The following is a 21,759-nucleotide window of genomic DNA, read 5'->3' on the forward strand; positions in this document are numbered from 1 at the left end:
CTAGGGCTGCACGATATTGGAAAAAACTCACATTGCGATATTTAATTTTTCTGCGATATATATTGCGATATGGAAAAAAAAAAAATCACCACATGACTTGAATAGTTTATTTGGGGAAAAAAAAATGATTGGGGTGATTTTGTAGACAAGTAAATCAGCATAGGAAATAAACAAATTACAAGCATAGATAAATATAAGCAGTGCTTTATATTTTTCAGGTAAGTCTAACAGTATTCAGGTAGGCCTACAGAAATTGAATAATCAAATGTAAAATAACAGCACAGTCTTCACTGTATAACTTAAATCTAATAAATCTGTGTTAAAGCTACAAAAGTGATTTTTCTTTGTTTTGTTTGATTTAACATTCATAACACAGAAAGCCTCAGGAACATTAAACTGCTGTGAACCCATATACTGTTACACATCCATATTCTTTCTCAATTGTTTCCCTTTACCTAAGCCATAAGCAACTTACAAGGATACTTGCAGAGCACAGTATTTCAGGCACAAATCGCAGAAGTGAACAGAATTTAGTGTTCACGTGCATCTGCGTGGCTCGCACTGTGTCTACTCCGTGCGCAAAGTCTTTTCCAGCACATCCCAAAGATTCTCAATGGGGCTAAGTTCTGGACTCTGTGGTGGCCAATCTATGTGTGAAAATGATGTCTCATGCTCCCTGAACCACAGTTTCACAATTTGAGCCCGATGAATCCTGGCATTCATCTTGGCATTCATTACTATCTAATATATTGGAGTTTATGTAAAACAGATCAAAGGGAAGCTGCAAGAATAGCCCAAAAAATGCTTTAGGAACCAAACCCATGATCTAAACATATGGCAGAGAAATTAGCCAGTTGTTTGTGATAAATTTAGAAATGAAAGAATCAGCAAATGGATCCCAAATTAAAAGTCCACCAGAGGGGAAAACATTATTTCATCTTACTCACAATTAATGACTCCATTATATTATTTTAATAGTCATGCTCTGCATATTTTACAATCGGGATTCATATTTAACATTTCCACAAACCAAACTATGACAAAAACCACCCATCCGCTCTCAGCAGTGGAACGAGAGCCCAGACTTCCACAGTAAAAAACACCCTTGGACAGACGTCCCACTGGTTAGAAACAGTTGCTATGCTGTGATTGGATCGTTTCTAGGTGGTGGAGTGTAAAAAAGCCAATGAACAAACAAAGAAATCTGTTCTCTACATCGACAAGAGTGTCTCAGCGCAATCTAAGTAGTTTTTTTGTTTGTTTGTTTTTTGAAGATCCTTTCCTGCAGCAGGGTAAGAATGTGGCTAGTGCAACAAAAGTTACAGTCAGCTTTTCAGTTCTTCATGGGATACCGTTGTTGGTCACACACAACTCCACACAAATACACACACAAAAACTGCAGCTGATGGGCTTCTTTTAAAGGCGACTGCTAAACATACAAGAACAAGTCAGCTTTCTAAAAAGGCAAACACACACAAGAGCTCACACCTGCTTTCCAGGTGGATATCAGATTCTGGTTATTTTTCATGCACACTTTGTCCAGATGTTCCTCTGGTGCCTCCCTTCTCAACTTCTCATGTTTGATTTCACATGACACTGAATCACTGAGAGAAACAGCAAATGACACAACCAACCAAAGGAATCTGATAACAATCAACAGCTTCATGTGATCTGACACTATCTGACAAAAACGCACACACATCATTCAGTTCACCCTCAGTACTATAAAAGGGCAATCAGCCTCTATTGGAACTAGGGCTGGGCGATATGACGATATTATCGTACATATCGACGATGTCTCATAAATATCGCAATGTTGATGTCAACAGTCAGGTAACAGACGATTATCGACATTATCGGAAAGAAAATGACTAATGATAAACCTAGTAAGTTGCAAAAAATATTTTACATAGCCCCATAGTCACCATACAGGTCTTTTTGCATGCAAGAATGAAATAATTTAGTAGGAGGGTTGGGAATCGAAAAGCTATTCCAATTTCGGAAATCAGATCAGATGCGTAAGGTCAGGAATCAAATTACTTGTTATAAAATTACATTTCGATTCTGCTTCTCGATGCGCGCTTCTGTATGCGTATTTATTTTGATTTAAAGATTCAATTACCATTTTAGATCGACAAACTGTAATACTGTATAAGATTTTTATTCAAACTGAACAGATAAATAAATCTAGGCTACCCACTGCCATTTTCAAAGCACAATGCAAAACTGTGACATTTCATTCGGGGGCGGGGCTTGGTGGAGGTGGGGCTTACGTAGATGATATTATCGGATATCGCGGTATTTTTAAAGGCGATTATCGATAAGATATTTTTGACATATCGCCCAGCCCTAATTGGAAGTACTTAGTAAAGTGGTCTAATCATGGGTAAAGTCAAAATATTTTAATTCAGTCTATATGTATATATATATATATATTGGGTGCTTGTTATGTTAAAATGTATTTATTAATAATGGATGATCAGCTATAGGCAGGGGTGCACATAAGTGGTACGCAGGTGCGCATGCGTGACAAAAATAAAAAATGCGCTGTGTAAATAAGTTCTGACAGCGCATTTGCGTACCGACATGGTTGACAGCTGTTAATGCACAATTACCATTTTAGATCGACAAACTGTAATACTGTATAAGATTTTTATTCAAACTGAACAGATAAATAAATCTAGGCTACCCACTGCCATTTTCAAAGCACAATGCAAAACTGTGACATTTCATTCACTGATGCGCTTCAGTCGGCAGCGCTAAACCTGGAAGTGCATATACTTACTTGCTGGCAACCCGCCAAAATAAAAGCCTACTGATTTTAAGTTTGAGAATGATGAAAATTCATCTTTAAAAAAAGAAGTAAATATTAGCATTTTATTTTTAAGTTTACTATAAAAGTTGTATTTGTATTTAATACTCCCTTTTTTTTAAGGGCTGTCGCGATTCGTCGATTTTATTAGACTATTCGATTTTTTTAAATCCTCGACTTCATTTTGCTCGCGTCGACTAACCGGCAAAATACCGGAAGTGGTGCATTTCACAGACGAGAATGTATAAAACACATTACTAGTCTGTATCTCAAACTCCATCTCTGCATGTTGTTGCGAGTTTGGGTTTATTATAACGTTCATCTGGGAACACAACATGCGCCATTTCATCAGATTTGTAAGGTAAATCATATATAAATAAATTTATAAAAAGTTTACACGTTTTGATGTCCACATATTCATTCATTACAGTGGCTATAGCATTTTTTAAGTTTACTATAAAAGTTGTATTTGTATTTAATACTCCCTTTTTTTTAAGGGCTGTCGCGATTCGTCGATTTTATTAGACTATTCGATTTTTTTAAATCCTCGACTTCATTTTGCTCGCGTCGTTCAATGAATGCACAGCTAAACAGATGAGTTTTGAGTCTGCATTTAAATGTGACTAATGTTTTAGCACATCTGATCTCTTCTGGAAGCTGATTCCAACTGCGGGCGGCATAATAACTAAAAGCAGACTCCCCTTGTTTTGTGTGAACCCTTGGTATTTCTAACTGACTCGATCCTAATGATCTGAGTGGTCTGTTAGGTTTATATTCAGTGAACATATCTGCTATGTATTTAGGTCCTAGGCCATTGAGTGATTTATAAACGAGTAAAAGTACTTTAAAATCAATCCTAAATATAACTGGAAGCCAGTGTAAGGACCTGAGGACTGGTGTAATATGCTCAGATTTTCTGGTTCTAGTCAGAATTCTGGCAGCAGCGTTCTGGATGAGCTGCAGCTGTCTAATGGTCTTCTTGGGAAGGCCGGTGAGGAGACCATTACAATAGTCCACCCTGCTGGTGATAAAGGCATGAATAAGTTTCTCCAAGTCTTGACTGGAAACGAAACATCTAATTCTTGCAATGTTTTTTTAGATGATAGTATGCTGATTTAGTTACTGCTTTGATATGACTACTGAAACTGAGGTTTGTCTCCAGAATCACACCAAGATTCCTGGCTTGATTTTTAGTTGTTAGACCCCTAGGTATGCATTCACCTTGAGAACTTCATCTTTGTTTCCAAATGCAATGACTTCAGTTTTTTCCTTGTTTAACTGAAGAAAGTTCTGGCACATCCAACTGTTAATTTCATCAATGCATTGGCAGAGGGAGTCAATGGGGCTGTAGTCATTTGGCGATAAGGCTAGGTAAATCTGGGTATCATCAGAATAGCTGTGATAGGCAATTTGGTTCTTTCTCATTATTTGACTTAGTGTTTGACTTAGATTAATCGATAAATTAGTCGATAGATTCATTGAAATAAAAATAGTTGTTAGTGGCAGCCCTACCTTTTTTATTTTAAAATATAATAGTATTATCACACTTTATTATATAGTTTTATTATTTTATAAAAAAAAAAACTAACTAAATAAAATGCAACAATATTATCGCTACGATTAATTTATTTTTATAGTTGTATTTAATGGGTCACACTATGTGCAGTGTGAGGACCAAACCAAATCTCCAGGTTCTCTTATGAGAACCAGGCTGAAAAACTTATATGCACCCTTGGCCACAATATGGCTTTGTGTGATTATTAAATTGTTAAAGTTATATATAAATATATGCACTGCATGTTTCAGAGTGAAGTGCGGCACTATGTTCATTTTCACTTGAGCAGCTCATAATCTGGTTCATCTCTGCATGTGCTTCATGTTAAATTGGGATGCGTATAACATGCATTTTGGGAATGGTTTCTGACAAAATAAAAGCTTAATGGTTTAACTTAAAAATACTTCAAAAAAAATCACAAACACAATTGTATTGTATACAATTGATTATTATTATTATTACTACATTGTTTATCTTTAATACTTTTTATTTCACAGTAAAGTATTACAAAAGTGATTTTTCTTGTTTTGTTTAATATATTTATTTGGTACAATAGTAATACTTGTTTTGTTAAAATTTTTGTTAATAATCATAATTTATTATTATTATAGTCAAATTGTGCAGACCTATTTATTATTTATTTAGTTGTTTGTGTGCAACAAATGTTTACAGTCATATAGTTGAATACCTGTTAGTCACCCTATTGAAGGGACTGGTGGATGTGACACAGCTTTATTATACAGGACCCACTAGTTTTTAAGATAACCTACTGACTAGTCGATTATGAAAAGGTCGTTTTGCACATCTCTAGTATACTTGTACTAAAAAAATGTTTCACTTTCCATAGTGCTTCAAAGAAGTGTGTTGAATTCAAATGGGTCACAAATAGGGCTGTTTAGTTGGCAACCCTCTACATTGCGAGTAAATCACTCGCATATGCGACTAAATCTTCACTCTGGGCGACTAAATGATGTCTAATATTAGCCAATTGCTAATAAATTCTCAGATTTTACTCGCCAGTGTGTGAGCTGGAGGCTAAGTATAAGTTTAGCTCAGATATATTTTCACTCGCCGAACACTCTCTGACTGAGCGCATCAGAGTTTCACTCTCCGCCAAGCGATCTGTGCTGTTTTTCAGTTCATCTGAATGGATGTGCAACGCACCTGTATTTAACGTAAGCTCTAGTGTGAAGGCGCACGACTCACCGTCGCTTTGTTTCACACACACGCAGCGAGAGAGGGAGAGAGAGAATTGACGCGCTACCTATGAGAGATATTCTTTGTTATATTTTGCTGTCAAAAATTGCCAAGGTGTTCGTAGAGGGCTGGTTGGGAGTACCGGACAGTCAAACAAGCCACAAATATATTTGCTCCATGCTGTACGGTTCAGTTGGGTCACATTTTTGAGACCAGAGGGGTCCAATCCTGCTCCTGGAGGGCCAGCGTCCTGCAGAGTTTAGCTTCATTCAGCTCCAGCTCACTTGCCTGGAAGTTTCTAGTCAGTCTGAAGACCTTGAATAGCTGGTTCAGGTGTGTTTAATTAGGAAGTGTTTTGCATCTTGTATAAAACCATAAAATGGGATATGAAGACACAATCATATATCGCCTCAATCCCTTGAAATTTTGCTTGGCCAGTTGCTAAAAAAAAGTTTAATCTTTGGCATCCCTTACCACTAAACTTAGAAATCAGTTCACCATTTTTTCCACAGAGTGATTGGTTTGGATTGAGAAGCCTTTATAGAGAATGAAGTTACACAAGCTCCCTTAGATGCTCTTTGATTGCTTGAATTCTAACGTAACAATGTCCAACACGTCTGTCCCAATTAGGGCTAGGCGATATGTCAAAAATATCTTATCGATAATCGCCTTTAAAAATATCGCGATATCTGAATATCGTCTACCTAAGCCCCAACTCCACCATGCCCAGCCCCGCCCCCGCCGAGACAACATTGCCGACATGCACCATAAACACACACCATGTTCAGTTTGGTCTTAATTATTGCCACAAAGTTTGGTTTTACTTTTAACACCCTTGTTTTCTTTCTCAAATCTTTACGTTCACTTAAGACATAACCGATTGTATTTATGGGATATTTTGATATAATTCTGTGTGTATTTGTCCATTCGAATGTGTAAGAATGCGAGAAAGAGAGCTCAGTCCAGTGTTCGCGTATGGAGGCGGCTTTTGTGCGTGCGCTTTGTGTGTGTGTGTGCGCGCACAGCACAGAAAACAGCGCGCGAGTGCAGAAGTGAGTTCTATTTCGTCTTCTTGCAGTTAAATCTTTAAATCAAAATAAATACGCATACAGAAGCGCGCATCAAGAAGCAGAATCGAAATGTAATTTTATAACAAGTAATTTGATTCCTGACCTTACGCATCTGATCTGATTTCCGAAATTGGAATAGCTTTTCGATTCCCAACCCTCCTACTAAATTATTTCATTCTTGCATGCAAAAAGACCTGTATGGTGACTATGGGGCTATGTAAAATATTTTTTGCAATTTACTAGGTTTATCATTTGTCATTTTTTTCCCCAATAATGTCAATAATCGTCTGTTATCTGACTGTTGACATCGACTTTGCGATACTTACGAGACATCGTCGATATACGATAATATCGTCATATCGCCCAGCCCTACTTCCAATGACAATGTTTGTTTCTCTTGATCTGGCTCTTAATGATTTTAGTCATCTTTTCGGATATTTGAAGTCAAACAAAGCCTGAGAGCATGAGAACTGAACAGCTTTTACACAAGGGGGGAAACTGGCAGTTTTGTCCATAATTCAATGCTATAACTTGCAAATACATTATGTTAAATATGAACTAACTGCAATTGGACATGTGCGTGAGCTATCACCAAAGACCATTTCCGAGCAAGTATAAACCCTGCATAACTCTTTACACTCGTTTAAAACTGTGGGACAGGACTCTGCTGAGAGGTGCCAGCAGAGCCTGAACAATAATTAATTTCTCCTTTCATTCTCCATTGGTAAAAACAAAACCGGATGTGTCATATGAGCTACACCACACCTCCTCAAGCACAAGAGAATGGCTTCATACTCACCGGGCTCAAGTTTGATGATCTTCACTGCTGCAAGTTCTCCAGTGGAGATGTTGCGAGCCTGCAGAATACAAACACAAGGAGGGAAGAGTGATTCAAAAAGGAGAGAGCGAGAAAAGTTTCCGATCAAAACACTGGAATGTGAGCGTGTAAGTGAGAGCCATGTCTCTGATGGAAACAGTCTCATCGTTTCCAAATGGAAGTAGGTCAACAGCCATCAAAACACATAAGCACACACAGAAAAGAGACTTTTGGGCTGTCCTGGGTGAAATGTCTATTTATTATCTCTATTTTAGACAACTAGTTTTAGGGTTTGCACACTTTATAGCCAGTGAATTTTCTTACCATTTCTATGAATGTTTTATGATTACTGGATATAGATTTTTATGAACTTTATAGAGACTCACAAAGAGAAATTTCAAATTCACCATACAAATATAAAATTACATTTATAAGATTTTTTTAATCCAGATCTAGAAATCACCATTTTCAAAATTCCCAGACAGGATTTCTGTGACTGTGAATTCTGTAGCTTGCCATATAACCTTCAGGTGTGATTTAGCAGTTCATAAAAGGTGTTTATCTTAGGACAGAGCAAGATAAACAGGAAAAATATGACTGTGTGTGTGTATGTTTGAGACAACAAGAGTAACAAAACACATTCACATCTGAGGGAGAAAAGCAAGTGTTTGGGAGGAAGTTACATGTGGCCTGAGCCTCAGTGAGAAAAACACAGCCCACCACACGTAACACCAATTCCTGTCTATGCTGTCCATTGTTAACACACAACAAAGTGTATCAGTATGACTGCTTTGTACTATCTTTACTATAAAACACACAGTAGCACCATGAATGCTATCAGTTATCTGGACCAGGTAACTACATTATTATTACCTGGCAGGCGAGATTACAGTAACCATAGCATGAATACAATTAACTAATCTTAATACAATTTAAACTATATCCATTATGATTCAGAATACAATTCCTAAACTAGTTTGTGACCAGTAAACCAGCCCATTTTGATATGTAAACGAGGGCTGAACAATATATTGAATAATCACAATATATTTGCAATGGTTTTGCTGTTGACAATAAATTAAGCAAAATTGTGAAAAAAGTGATTATTTTAATTTAAACTTTCTATTTCGATAAATCAACTCAGGATATAATTTTTCATTATGTAAAAAACCTTACTGCTGTAAAAATTGCTGTTTTTAAGTATGTATTGTTCTATTTAAGGCTCTTTGAAATCTGTTTTATTTTTCTCTAAATTCTGTTTATTTTCCCCCAAATTCTATGTTTCTGTGGTTAAGTTAAATTTTAATCATGAAAAGGCGTGTCTAATCAATTAAATTCATTAATATTTAATATATTATTAAATTTCAACAATATTGGTGCACATAAATTTTCTTAAGCAAAAAGTAGTGTAGAAATTAAAATTAGCTGACTGGATAAAAAATGATGGCTCTGCGGTTAAAAATAAATAAGTAAAAATAAGCTGTTTAAAAACAAACACATAATGAGTTATTAAATATAATTAAAACAAATCCTGTGAAAAGGAACAAATTATAATAATTTATAATTGAGATAATAGTTTTAGGTGTATCATCCAGCCTTATAATAACCTTAGGACCGTAATGTAATCAGCCGGATCAATGCTGCTGAACTCTCAGATCATCCACATAACCAGCAGCCACACACCCAGCCAGGAAGTGTGTCCAGCGAACAATAACAGAAGCAGTGAATGTAATATGCAGACCAACACACACACTCCTGCACTCTGCTGAATGAATGGAAACTACAACATTCACCAGATTTCCAAGCACTTCCAGACCGCTGGCTACATCCAAATTCCTGGGGGACAAAATGTGTGTGTGTGTGTTTAGTCTTCAAATAAACAAATTAAACACTCATGTTGCACTCAGACTCAAGCCAAATGCAAGGTAATAAATCTTTGATCAAAGTTTCCATGAGATCAAGTAAGATTTTTTTTAATCTCGAGTATAATTCAGAACAAGAATTTACAGATCCCAAATGCCCTTTTCATTTTCAAATATTTATTTCTACTGCATTTCTTAGCAAAAATGTATGAACAAAATTCAGTTTTTAGCCAGAATAAACCAAGAAATAGATATTAACATTTTCTGAAGAGTTGTGTTTTCATGTGTAAAAAAAAAACTGGACAAGTTTTACGCTGAAGTTCAATATTAAGGATTATTGGTTTGTTCAAATCTATTACTCAAGTATGAGCAGCAATAATAATAATAATAATAATAATAATAATAGTGATGCTTGCCACTAACTGCATCACCTAAATATTTAATTTCCTAATGGTTTCTATCAGCTTTTTTTTTTTTTTACAACAAAAGACACTATATAAAACTTCACAGGAGTATTCGCTAGGTCTACTTACATAATAAAGTTCAAACCAAACTGTTCTTTTCACGGAAACGACCAACCACATATGTCATTAATACACTGAAATGTTATTCTTCTCACAGGAGCTGCTACAGAGACATTTTCTGACCTTATATGGCCTTTTTCTCTTGAGGGATTTGGAAAGGCAGTAAATTAACACATGCCGAGATAATGCACGGTCAGGAATGAGTCTCTTTACATTCAGAGCTTTAAATCTACGCAGGACATATTCCACGTGTGGTATGACAGTGTACAAGTCAAACATTTCATGAATGTGACTTGCCACACTTTAAAAGTTTTTGGCTTCCTAAATAGCTCAAAAATAACATTATTAATAACTAAATAAATACATTATTAATTTCTCTTGCTACTGCTCATATAATTAGCCCTCTGTATGCAAATGGAAACCAAAGTGCCTAAGGCTGATGACTCCTAAAAATCCAGACCCAACTCGGAAATATTACAACCACATAATCATCTTAACAAACTGTTACTGGCTAAAATTGAAGCCTAATATTAACTATACACACACACTCCTGAAAAAAAAGTTTGGGATCAGTAAGATGTTTTAAAGAAGTCTTCTTCTGCTCATTAAGGCTGCATTTATTTGACCAAAAATATAGAAAAAAAAAAGAAATATTGTAAAATATTATTACCATTTAAAATAATGGTTTTCTATTTTAATATACTTTAAAATATAATTTATTTCTGTGATGCAAAGCTGAATTTTCATCAGCCATTACTAGTGCCTTCAGTGTCTCATGATCCTTCAGAAATCATTCTAATATGCTGATTTGTGATTTATTATCAATGTTGGCAACAGTTGTGCTGCTTAATATTTTTTGGAACCTGTGATACTTGTTTTTCAGGATTCTTTGATGAATAAAGTTAAAAAGAACAGCATTTTTTAAAAATAAAAATCTTTTCTAATAATACTTTATCAATTTAACACATCCTTGCTGAATAAAAGCAACAATTTCTTTCAAAAAAAAAAATTACTGACCCCAAACTTTTGGACGGTAGTGTATATTGTAACAAAAGATTTATATTTTGAATAAGTGCTGTTCTTTTTATTCATCAAAGAATCCTGAAAAATTATCACAGGTTCCCAAAAAATATTAAGCAGCAAAACTGTTTCCAATATTGGAATATTAGAATGATTTCTGAAGGATCATGTGACACTGAAGACTGGAGTAATGATGCTGATGAAAATTCAGCTTTGCGTCACAGGAATAAATTATATTTTAAAGTACATTCAAATAAAAAAACATTATTAAAAATTGCAATAATATTTCACAATATTACTGTTTTTTCTGTATTTTTGATCAAATAAATGCTGCCTTGATGACCAGAAGAGACTTCTTTAAAAAAACATTACTTTGTTACAGCAGTTTATATATATATATATCCATTACCATGTTACTGTCTGCGCCAAAGGAGATATATAATAGAGTTGTCTCATGAATCCATGGTATAATGCGTCCAGTATAGGGCTGCACGATAAATCGCATGCGATATTTAACGCGCATCTTATCAGTAAAGCTGGTTCTGTAATCAGCGGTAAATCTCCATCACGTGCGGGCTTTCACATTGAGCAGCATTAACTACACAGAGCCGTTGTTCACAGGCAAGCTGCGCAAAAAATCGTTCATATTCGCGCGATTTTTTGCGCAGCTCGTCTGTGAACAACGGCTCTGTGTAGTTAATGCTGCTCAATGTGAAAGCACGCACGTGATGGAGATTTACCGCTGATTACAGAACCGGCTTTCTGACAAGATGCGCGTTAAATATCGCATCCGATTTATCGTGCAGCCCTAGTCCAGTACCTTATACACATCTCCATAGGTCCCGCTGCCAACTCTCTGGATCAGCTCAAAGTCATGCTGTGGGTTTCTGCGCTGAATCTCCCCTCCGGACCGGCCCAGCGGATCCATGCTGTCGGACTGGAGGATTTACAACTTTAATGACCCAGATTCAGTTTTACAACAGACCTGCAGTCCACATCCCCCTGAAAAATAACAGAAACCAGAACATAATGTGATTAATAACAGCACACCTAAGCTTAGACAGACAAACGGTTAGATAGACAGACAGACAAACAGACTTAGAGACAGACAGACAGATAGATAGATAGATAGAAAGCCTTTTTTATAAAGACTTTTTCAACATACACGCATCTGTTAGCAAACTATACCTGCTTTAAATAATGTAATTGGTGCAGATGTTTCTACATTTTAAAAGTATTTATTTTTTAAATACAATATAGGAGATTTTAAGCTGTACATTCAGTTATTTGGACACGTCAAAATTATTGACGGGTGTCAGGAAGTGTTAACTGTCCAAAACAGGTGATTTGTTTTTAATAGTTTCCCCCTCATTGTAAGAAAGAGAGTTTAAATATTTTTTAAATGTTTTAATAATTAATTAAAGTTCATTTTCTGTCTGAATCTCCGTGTGTAGAGCTAACTCAGCTAACTTCTGCTAACTAATCTCACAAAATCACTTCAGTTTTAAACTTCATTTTTAAAGACAAAATATAAACATAAAGATGTTCATAAAGCATAATCCAGTTTTTACAGACATATAGTTGCATTTAGCTGGTGAGTGTTTTAAGTGCCTTTCGCTCTAGTTGATCAGCCGAAGCTAATGCTAATGCTATCAACAGCGTCAAACTACAACACAAAATAAATCACTTAAATTCAGAAACTTTGATTTAAATTTCACCATTTGTGCGACTAATCTTAGTCCTCGGAACTCATGAAGATTTAAAGTTTTCCTAAATGCCGAAGTTAATTTTGCGTCGAAATAACCATCCAAACAGGAACAGAGAGAAGCGCAAACTAACTTCAACTGAAGACAGTTCACCAGACCCCTCTCTCTCTCTCTCTCTCTCTCTCACACACACACACACACAGAAAAGCAAACATAATATATAAAAGCAAACACAATGTTAAAACATTACACATCTCTTTCACTTTAATTCTCTCACTGAATTTCACTGTGCATTATGTGAGCAATAATGGTACCATTGTAGAGACAAAGTAGTATCTGTTAGACAATAGTTACAGTCAACAGTTATAGTGAAAAATAAATAATTAAAACAATATATAAAATAATTAACTGGTGTTATTTATTTTTGGTGTTGTCATGTGTAAGATGTGTATATATTTTCCTTTCTTTTTCTTGGTTTAAATGGTAAATCTAAACTTTCTATTGCTTATGCTTATAGTGCATGAAAACTGAACAAACTAGTCAAAACTTTGTTTTTCAGTAAAAGACGAGTAATGATCATTCTTTAACTCGTCTTTATTTATCTTTTTTCTTTTCTTTTTATATAGCGTACATGCAGCGCCATCTGACGGATATACTCAGACCCACATGCGAAAATCACGTACCACGTGATTATGTTTAACTTCAGCAGAGGTCTGGATAATGATTTAATCCTAAATAATGCCACTGAGAACAACAAAAACACTGAATTGAAATAATACAATAAAAAGTTAAAATATGAGAACTATATATTAGACCAACCGTACCTGACCAATTAGAATCAATAACGCCAAGGTCTCTAAGCCCCGCCCATTACTATGGTTATTACATTATAGTCTATAGATATTTACCACCTGATCGTCCCACAGCGCCACTAGGCGATCTAATGGTGCGCTACACATTCGTTTTCAGATGAGAATGAGCCTCCATCACTGGCTGCTGATTTCCAGCATCGCATTCGTCTCATGATCGCTGTTTAGAACCGAACCGACCCGAATACTGAACAAAACACCCAGTGCGACATGGCACGAGACAAAAAGGACAGAGACAGCTGGGGTACGTTCACATTTAATATAATAAACCATCCAGACGCGAGACACACTACGAGACGGGTTATTGTGCGATTCTGTAAATTATGAGGATGCTGTTGCATAGACACTCTGTCTGTATGTTAAGGAACGCACACAAATAAACACAAACAAAAACATTGCTTTTTCCCTGCCCAAATCAGCTGATTTGGTCCGGACCACAGTCCTGTTCCGCCCTGTATCTGTGCGTGTGTCTGTGATGACAGCTATTTTACCGCTGTAATGTCTATATTTAAAAGCAATGTGACATTTGCGCTATTGCAGGCCTAATGTCTGTGGAAACACAAATTGGTGCTCGTTTGTAAAATGCACCCACCCATTTCTTACAAATCCCAGTCAATAATATGCTTTATTTTTTAAATAATACATCTTTGTGTTATTGAGACTGATGTTTCAGTTGAATTTATTAGATCACACGTCAGTTTTTCCTCATTGCAGTGGTTAAAATCAGAAGTGATCTGACTGTGTGTGAAGGGATGTGCATTGATGACAGTGACCCACATAAGCAGAGCTCTGTACATCTGCTACAGGCCTGCATGGAGATGCTGGTTTATATAATATATATGGTAGCCATATGAATGTCTGCTGCTCTTAACAGGCCTGACCAGGTGAATATGACATGATAGATAGCAAGAGAGAGAGAACAGGAGAGATAGAGAGCTCTACAAGGTAATTTGAATGTAAATAATTTACAGTGTTGGGACAGTAATGGTGTTGCTTTGGTGCTAACCAATGGCAGAAGTGTAAATGCAATGCTGTGAACAGCTTCATCACATCCTTATAATTTGAATTTGCCCTGGTTGAAAATATCTAATGTTAGAAATGTTCTAATTCCCGTCAATATCCATTACTGTTCAGTTGCATTTAAGAAATGCTTAACAAATGCATCAGTTTGAGGGCAGATCCTCCAGAGCAACCTGGTGTTTTACTAGTTCACATACTTATATAATGCTTAAAAACACATTAACCATTAGGGTACTAGGCTAGCTGGTATATTGCTTGACCACCAGTTTTATTTTTACATTAGGTCTGAGATGTACTTCAGGACCTCTAAACCATTAAAACATCTCTATGAGCCACATCACACTAGCCTTTATGACAGAGGTTAAGATCATCACTAAAGCGCCATTAGGGTTGTCTGCTGCATTAAGCCTTACTAAAACGTGACTCCACAATTTCTCCCAGGAGAATGTTAGATTGAGAAAAGAGAGATTTCATCTTGAGTCTTTGCAACTAAAATATTCTTCCATAACATTTGTCTTATGATCACTTGTCTCTGATGTGGATTTAAGCCTCATTTGATATCAAATAGATGATTATCTTAAGCATAATGTGGCATTAATGCTCCATTAATTCACAAAAAAAAAAAAAGTTGTTTCCCACACACACCCAGAGTTATTATTGTAAATATTAAAAAATTTTGTTTTGTTAAAAAGTTGAAATTATATATATTTTAAAAAATTGGAATTTGGAAAAAATGGAAATAAATTAAAACTAAACTGAAATAAAAATGAATGAATAATAATAATAATAATAAAATGACAGACATATCAAAATGACCAAAAATGTAATTATTACAATGAAAACAAGAAATATAAAAATAAAAGCAAATTCAAATATTAATATAAAATATTATATAAATAATACTAAAATAACACTGGACAACAGTGTACTAACAGACTGTCACTTTTTTTGGTAATTTGATATTGAGGTATCAACTCATACATTATGATCCATATAGAGCACTGCAGCCTTAAGAACATTAACAGCACTGTACAGGCGTCTCTGTCGGCTGCGGTTTGCATACATTGCCAAAGATTATGTCTATGGTTACAAGTTACCGCTTCTGCAATTGCAGAAATAACATTTAAATGTGGTTGTATTCAGGGTCTTTCGTGGATAAGAACGTGTATGACTGGAGCTCAGAGGAGGAGGAGACGGATGGACGGGCGCGTCCGGTGCAGGTGTTGGTGGTGAAAGATGACCACACGTTTGAGCTGGACGAGGCTGCGCTCAGTAAGATCCTGCTGGCTGAAGAGGTCAGAGACAGAGAGGTGGTGGCCATCTCAGTGGCAGGAGCCTTCCGCAAGGGCAAATCCTTCCTCATGGACTTCATGCTGCGTTACATGTATAGCCAGGTGAGATTGGCTATAATTCATAAAGTAGAAATACATGTATTATTGCTCTCAGACTAGTTCCAAATCACAATCAGTTTCTTGTTTTAAGTTTGTGTAATCTGTAATATGTGTGTTTGCATTCAGGCCAGTGATACGTGGCTGGGGGACCCGGACGAGCCGCTGACGGGATTCTCATGGAGAGGAGGGTCAGAGCGGGAGACCACTGGCATTCAGATCTGGAGTGAAGTCTTCCTGGTGGACAAACCAGATGGTAGCAAAGTAAGATATTTTTATGTTTTTGGAAAGATGCTTACCAAGGCTGCATTTATTTAATCAAAAATATGATAAAAACAGTAATACTGTGAAATATTATTACAATTAAAAATAACTGTCCTATTTTAATACATTTAAAAATGTGATGGTAGCATATACTCCTTCTCGTGGCTTGAGTGAAACTATAATCTAACATATTTGTGTAAGGCAGAGCCTGTAACTCAGCCCTGTATGTGAAAATGAAACAAAGCTCCACTAAACATGAGAGGAAATTTCACGTGTGGTAGAAATGCATTACGCAGTTTTTCCTGTAGGTGGCAGTGCTGCTAATGGATACACAGGGGACCTTTGACAGCCAGTCCACTCTCCGTGACTCAGCTACTGTGTTTGCCCTCAGTACCATGATCAGCTCTATGCAGGTAGGCTAGTAGTACACAGAAAAAAAAACCCTCCCAATAAACTGTGACCATATTTTCAGTGAAACTGAATGGGACCTTGATGTCATCTTTTTTTTAAGGTGTATAACATATCTCAGAATGTTCAGGAAGATGATCTTCAGCATCTGCAGGTATAGTGACACTCATTTTACCACCCCGCAATGCTGTTGAACTGTAGTAGTTATCAGACTTTTTAATGACAGAGTTTAATGAGATTCAATACTATTAAAAATGTATTTATAAAGCACCATAGAAATAGTGTACCAAAAAGTGCTGTGTAATTACAAAAAGAAAATATAAACAAATAAAACATTAAAAATACATAAATAAAATATGTATGGTGATTCCAAGTTTATGCATGAAATGAGATAAACCTGACAAGCTTGTAAGCCATAATTTTTTGAATGTTAAACAGAAAAGCCACAGGTATGAAATGAATAAATATCTTTAAAAAAAAAATCTGTGCTTTTGTTTTTGTTACAGCTTTTCACTGAATACGGCAGACTGGCCATGGAAGAAACATTCCTCAAACCATTTCAGGTATTTGCTGTATTTTAACACTTCTGATGGCCTCTATTAATTTTAAAAATCAGTTTGCTTCTTGTGGTTTCATTCTGAAACAGACTGTTCTTCATTAAAACTGTCATTATGAAATGCTTTTTCATTACATTACTATAAATGACCATCTCTACTCATCTGGTGTGTGTTATTTCACTAGTCAATGATCTTTCTGGTGCGGGACTGGAGCTTTCCATACGAGTTTCCCTATGGACAGGAAGGAGGAATGAAATTTCTGGAGAAAAGATTAAAGGTCAGTAGGTTAATATAAGGAAAAATGGAAGGGCTAACATGAAAATCCTGAGCTCATTCAAATAGAACCTCCACAATGTGTGTTTATGTGTAGATCTCAGAGAATCAACACGAGGAGCTGCAGAACGTGAGGAAACACATCCATTCCTGCTTCACCAACATCTCCTGCTTCCTCATGCCTCACCCGGGACTCAAGGTGGCCACAAACCCACACTTTGACGGCAGATTGAAGGGTATGGCTACAGATGTACGCTAATCGGTAGATTGTAGCTGAGCTCAAATATGTGGAAGCTATGTTGGCGTCCTTAGACTGTGAAGTACAAAAACAGTGTACAAAGACACCGGTTTCCAATCATGTGTTTCAGAGATCGATCAAGAGTTTATCAATAATCTACAAGTGCTTGTTCTGTGGTTACTACGCCCCAAAAACCTGGACGTAAAAGAGATAAACGGAAGCAAAATCACCTGCCGGGGTCTTCTGGAGTACTTCAAGGTAAGTTTTGTTTGAGGTAAAATCACTACTACTAGGAATAAAATATGAATGAACCAACCAACATGTTTATTGAGAATGCACCAGTATTAAAAATCTGTCTGATAACTTTAAAAATATTTTTTATTAATAGCAGGCCAATAGTAATATTTTATGTTTTGTGTATCACTAACAGTGCTCATAAAAACTAAAAATATGTTATTACTCATGCATAAAAATTACATGGTACATGCATAATACTAAGCTAACAACAGTTAAACAGTTACCAAAAGTGAGTCGTCCAAAACTTCAGAAGAGTAAGTTGGATGATTTTGGCTTTTATAACTAGTCCCGCAATGTTCTGGAATGTTCCAGAAATCCCTAGAATATTCCAGAATGTTACAGAAACTTCTAGAATGTTCCCATAAAATATCTTTAAAAAACATGTAAAATAGTACAAATACTTATCTGTACTAAACCAATGTTTCATAATTAATGATAGAAGTTCTAAAATTTACCTGACCTAAATATTTGCCAAAATATTGATGCTACGTGAAAATAAATAGGGCAATAATAATTAGCACCACAGAATTACAGTAGAACCATAAAAAATTAAGTGAAGCAAATTTCTGTTATATTGTGGAATAAAAATAAAACACTAAAAACTAAAATTAATTCTTTAAAGTGAATTTAGGCATCACAACATTATGCCTTTACTGTATAAAGTATAGTACAGTATGAAAAATTGATATTTAAGATTATTTAAACATTATATTTAACAGTGTTAAATGAGGCAGTGGTAATCTAAATGTAAAAATAGAAGAAATGACAATGCAGAATTAAAAACCCAATATCAGATAAATCTATATATATCCCAAACAATATCAGATCAGTAAATAAAAAATCTTCAACCAACAACCAATATGGTACCAATATATCCAATAATAATAATGATAAATGCAGTTTATAATTGTTACAGTACAATTTGACATTTGGAATTCTTGAAGTGAACTGAGCAGCTGTTTATGATTTTAGGCATATATCAAGATTTACCAGGGAGAGGAGCTGCCACATCCGAAATCCATGTTACAGGTATGACCTCTTAACCTTTAGGCACACACGTTCCATATCCACAACCTGACACACAGTAAATACACCCAAGAGCTATTAGCATCATACAGTATGACAGTGTTAAGATGTGTTTGTGTGCACAGGCCACAGCAGAAGCAAATAATCTGGCCGCAGTGGCTGCAGCTAAAGATCTATACAACAGGAAGATGGAGGAGGTGAGTGTGACAACTATAAACAGCTGATTTCTAATGGTGTAAGTGTGACTCAACTTCATCAAGTTTGTTTTACGGCCCAGGTGAGTGGAGGAGATCGGCCTTTCCTCGCACCGAGCGCGCTGCAGGCGCGTCACTTGAACATCCGTGAGGAGGCGTTGACGTTGTTTCGCAGCGTGAAGAAAATGGGTGGGGAGGAGTTCAGCCGGCGTTACCTGCTGCAGCTGGAGGCGGAGATCGACGAGCTGTTTGTGCAGTACATCAAACACAACGACTCCAAGAACATCTTCCATGCGGCACGAACACCCGCAACGCTGTTCGTGGTGATCTTTGTGATGTATGTGGCCGCAGGGATCACGGGGTTCGTGGGTGTTGACATCATCGCAAGCATCTGCAACATGGTGTTGGGCTTCGCGCTCATCACTCTGTGCACCTGGGCATACATCCGCTACTCAGGAGAATACAGAGAACTGGGCGCCGTCATTGATCAGGTGGCCGGAGCGCTGTGGGATCAGGTAAAACACAACATTTCAGAATCAGAATGAGCTTTATTGCTAGGTATGTTTACATATCAGGAATCTGTTATGGTGACAGAAGCTTCCACAGCACAAACAGAATGACAGACAATAAAAACAGAATAAGTAATAAGAAATAGCAGTATACAGCACATTTTTGAAGAAAAGCACAATATACAAAATAGACAATAGATGGTATGTGTGTACAGGTGTGTTATGTACAAATGCAAGGAAATGTAAATAAGAAGCATGGTGTTAAATAAATAAATGTATAAATAGTGTTGTGTATTACGTTTATTGTAAAGTTAACTGTTCATGAGATGGATTGCCTGAGGGATGAAACTGTTCTCATGCCTGGCCTTTGTGGTGCTCTGTAGTGCTGACCAGACGGCAACAGTTCAAAGAGGAAGTAAAAGAGGAAATAAATACTTACTGTACTTTAAAAACAAATACGCATTTAGATATAGTTTATTTATATAAATGTTTTGAATTTTCAGCAGCCATTACTCCAGTCTTCAGTGTCACACGATCCTTCAGAAATCATTTTATAATATGCTGAATTGGTGCTTAAGAAATGTTTTATATTATCATCAATATTGAAGTTGTGCTGCTTAATATTTTTGTGTAAAGCGTAAATCATTTTTTCAGGATTCTTTGATGAATGGAAAGTAAAAACAACAACAACAAAAAACAGCATATATTTGAAATAAAATTTTGTATTTACTGTATTTTAATATTTACTGTCACTTTTCAATCAATTTCAATGAGTCACTGCTAAATAAAAGTATTCATTTCTTTAATAAAAAATCTTACTGACCCCAAATCTTTGAATGGTAGTGTACAGTATCTCACAGAAGTGAGTACACCCCTCACATTTTTGTAAATATTTTATTATATCTTTTCATGTGACAACACTGAAGAAATGACACTTTGCTACAATGTAAAGTAGTGAGTGTACAGCTTGTATAAGTGTAAATTTGCTGTCCCCTCAAAATAACTCAACACACAGCATGTGAGGGGTGTACTCACTTCTGTGAGATACTGTATATATATATGATAAAATTCACATGATAAAATTAGGTCACATTTTTACTACAAATTTGTTAACTGTATTCCTCATTTCTTTGTTTTAGGGAAGCACAAATGAGGTAAGAGGGGATTTACTGCACCTGCACACACCTGAACACAATATTTAGACAAACACAATTTCACAACATCTTACAAACATAAAGAGAGATCTCACATTAACATGTCGTATCTTTCTGTTGGCTCCCTCAGGCTCTGTATAAGCTGTACAGTGTAGCGGCAAACCACAGGCAGTTGTATAATCACGCCTTCCCTGGGCACCAGACTGACCAACAGCCTGAGCAGGACAAGAAACAAAACTGACCCCCCCATGGTTTCACACAGACGCACTGTGGACAGTGACAGTGGAGCGTCCAGTCAGAGAAAGAGACGTGAGACTGTCCGGCACTACAACAGGAACATATCGCTACAATCACCCACCACAGCAACATCCTGCACCTACAGTTCAGGCCCATGGTCAGACGGTGTGGAGAATCAGCCTGAAAAGAGTCTCAAACGATTCAGTCTGACTGTGTCGCTTGCGCCTGCATTAGAAGATCACAGTATTAGTTCTGACAGTTCACCATTTTGCCATCTTCTCACTGTAAATACGGTTTCTCTCTCTGACACTCACATAAAAGCAGTCTGTTCTTATTTTGTAATGGATGTCGTATGTTGAGTTCAGTGCTATTTATAAGGGAATAAAATACCAAATGTTAAAAAACACAAGTATTAGTCATTATCATGGGCCGAACAATGTGTTGCAGTGATTTTACCTTCCATCCCATCATATTTGGGGCAGTATCATTGTCCATTTTCAGAGGCATAAAACCTGAAAAAAAATACTTTGAGAGAACCTGCACATTTGCTCCACTCAGTGGTAATCACAGTAGAGCTCCAGGGCTGCTATTTGCAGTTCCTGTCTATTTCAATGGGAAAAGACCATTTGCCAAGTGTTTCCGTAACAGAAAATCACCTAGAAAATCTGACGTTTATAGTATCATAAATTGAATTTCATTAGCTCATATCAGGCTAAAATGTATCCAGCTAATGCTCATGAATGACTATGGTCGGCCACATTT

General features: G+C 36.3%; 2 protein-coding genes across 5 annotated transcripts in view; one reads left to right on the forward strand and one right to left on the reverse strand.

Annotated features, from left to right (window-relative positions):
- The window catches only part of LOC107736580 (mitogen-activated protein kinase kinase kinase kinase 5-like), a 29,686-nt gene extending 16,952 nt beyond the window's left edge, over window positions 1-12,734 (reverse strand). For 2 of the 4 annotated variants that reach the window (XM_016547983.1, XM_016547964.1), the window contains exons 1-3: window positions 12,576-12,734; window positions 11,678-11,859; window positions 7,434-7,491 (exon numbers count right to left, since the gene is read on the reverse strand). In XM_016547983.1, the coding sequence (XP_016403469.1) occupies window positions 7,434-7,491; window positions 11,678-11,785 (166 nt within the window). In that variant the 5' untranslated portion in view covers window positions 11,786-11,859; window positions 12,576-12,734. Of the gene's footprint in view, window positions 1-7,433; window positions 7,492-11,677; window positions 11,860-12,134; window positions 12,155-12,575 lie in introns of those variants that run through there. The other 2 variants (XM_016547971.1, XM_016547978.1) reach the window with 2 other exon arrangements.
- Window positions 12,735-13,495: 761 nt separating this feature from the next.
- On the forward strand, window positions 13,496-21,386 carry LOC107736665 (atlastin-1-like). Its single transcript, XM_016548038.1, has 14 exons — window positions 13,496-13,676; window positions 15,596-15,846; window positions 15,970-16,104; window positions 16,413-16,517; window positions 16,616-16,666; window positions 17,019-17,075; window positions 17,254-17,346; window positions 17,440-17,578; window positions 17,711-17,838; window positions 18,850-18,906; window positions 19,029-19,100; window positions 19,181-19,612; window positions 20,746-20,760; window positions 20,891-21,386. The coding sequence occupies exons 1-14, from the start codon at window positions 13,643-13,645 to the stop codon at window positions 20,999-21,001; spliced, it is 1,680 nt and encodes a 559-aa protein (XP_016403524.1). The 5' UTR covers window positions 13,496-13,642; the 3' UTR covers window positions 21,002-21,386.
- Window positions 21,387-21,759: the final 373 nt, after the last annotated feature.

Source organism: Sinocyclocheilus rhinocerous, unplaced genomic scaffold (assembly GCF_001515625.1).
Source record: "Sinocyclocheilus rhinocerous isolate Xijiao unplaced genomic scaffold, SAMN03320098_v1.1 scaffold1214, whole genome shotgun sequence".
Taxonomy (NCBI): domain Eukaryota; kingdom Metazoa; phylum Chordata; class Actinopteri; order Cypriniformes; family Cyprinidae; genus Sinocyclocheilus; species Sinocyclocheilus rhinocerous.

What these genes read in the sequence shown, in the direction of transcription:
- LOC107736665 (XM_016548038.1), top strand. Translation starts at nt 13,643, where the DNA reads ATGGCACGAGACAAAAAGGACAGAGACAGCTGGG. An exon ending in CCATGATCAGCTCTATGCAG is followed by an intron (nt 16,518 to 16,615) that starts GTAGGCTAGTAG and finishes CTTTTTTTTAAG; the next exon opens with GTGTATAACATATCTCAGAA. An exon ending in CATTCCTCAAACCATTTCAG is followed by an intron (nt 17,076 to 17,253) that starts GTATTTGCTGTA and finishes TTATTTCACTAG; the next exon opens with TCAATGATCTTTCTGGTGCG.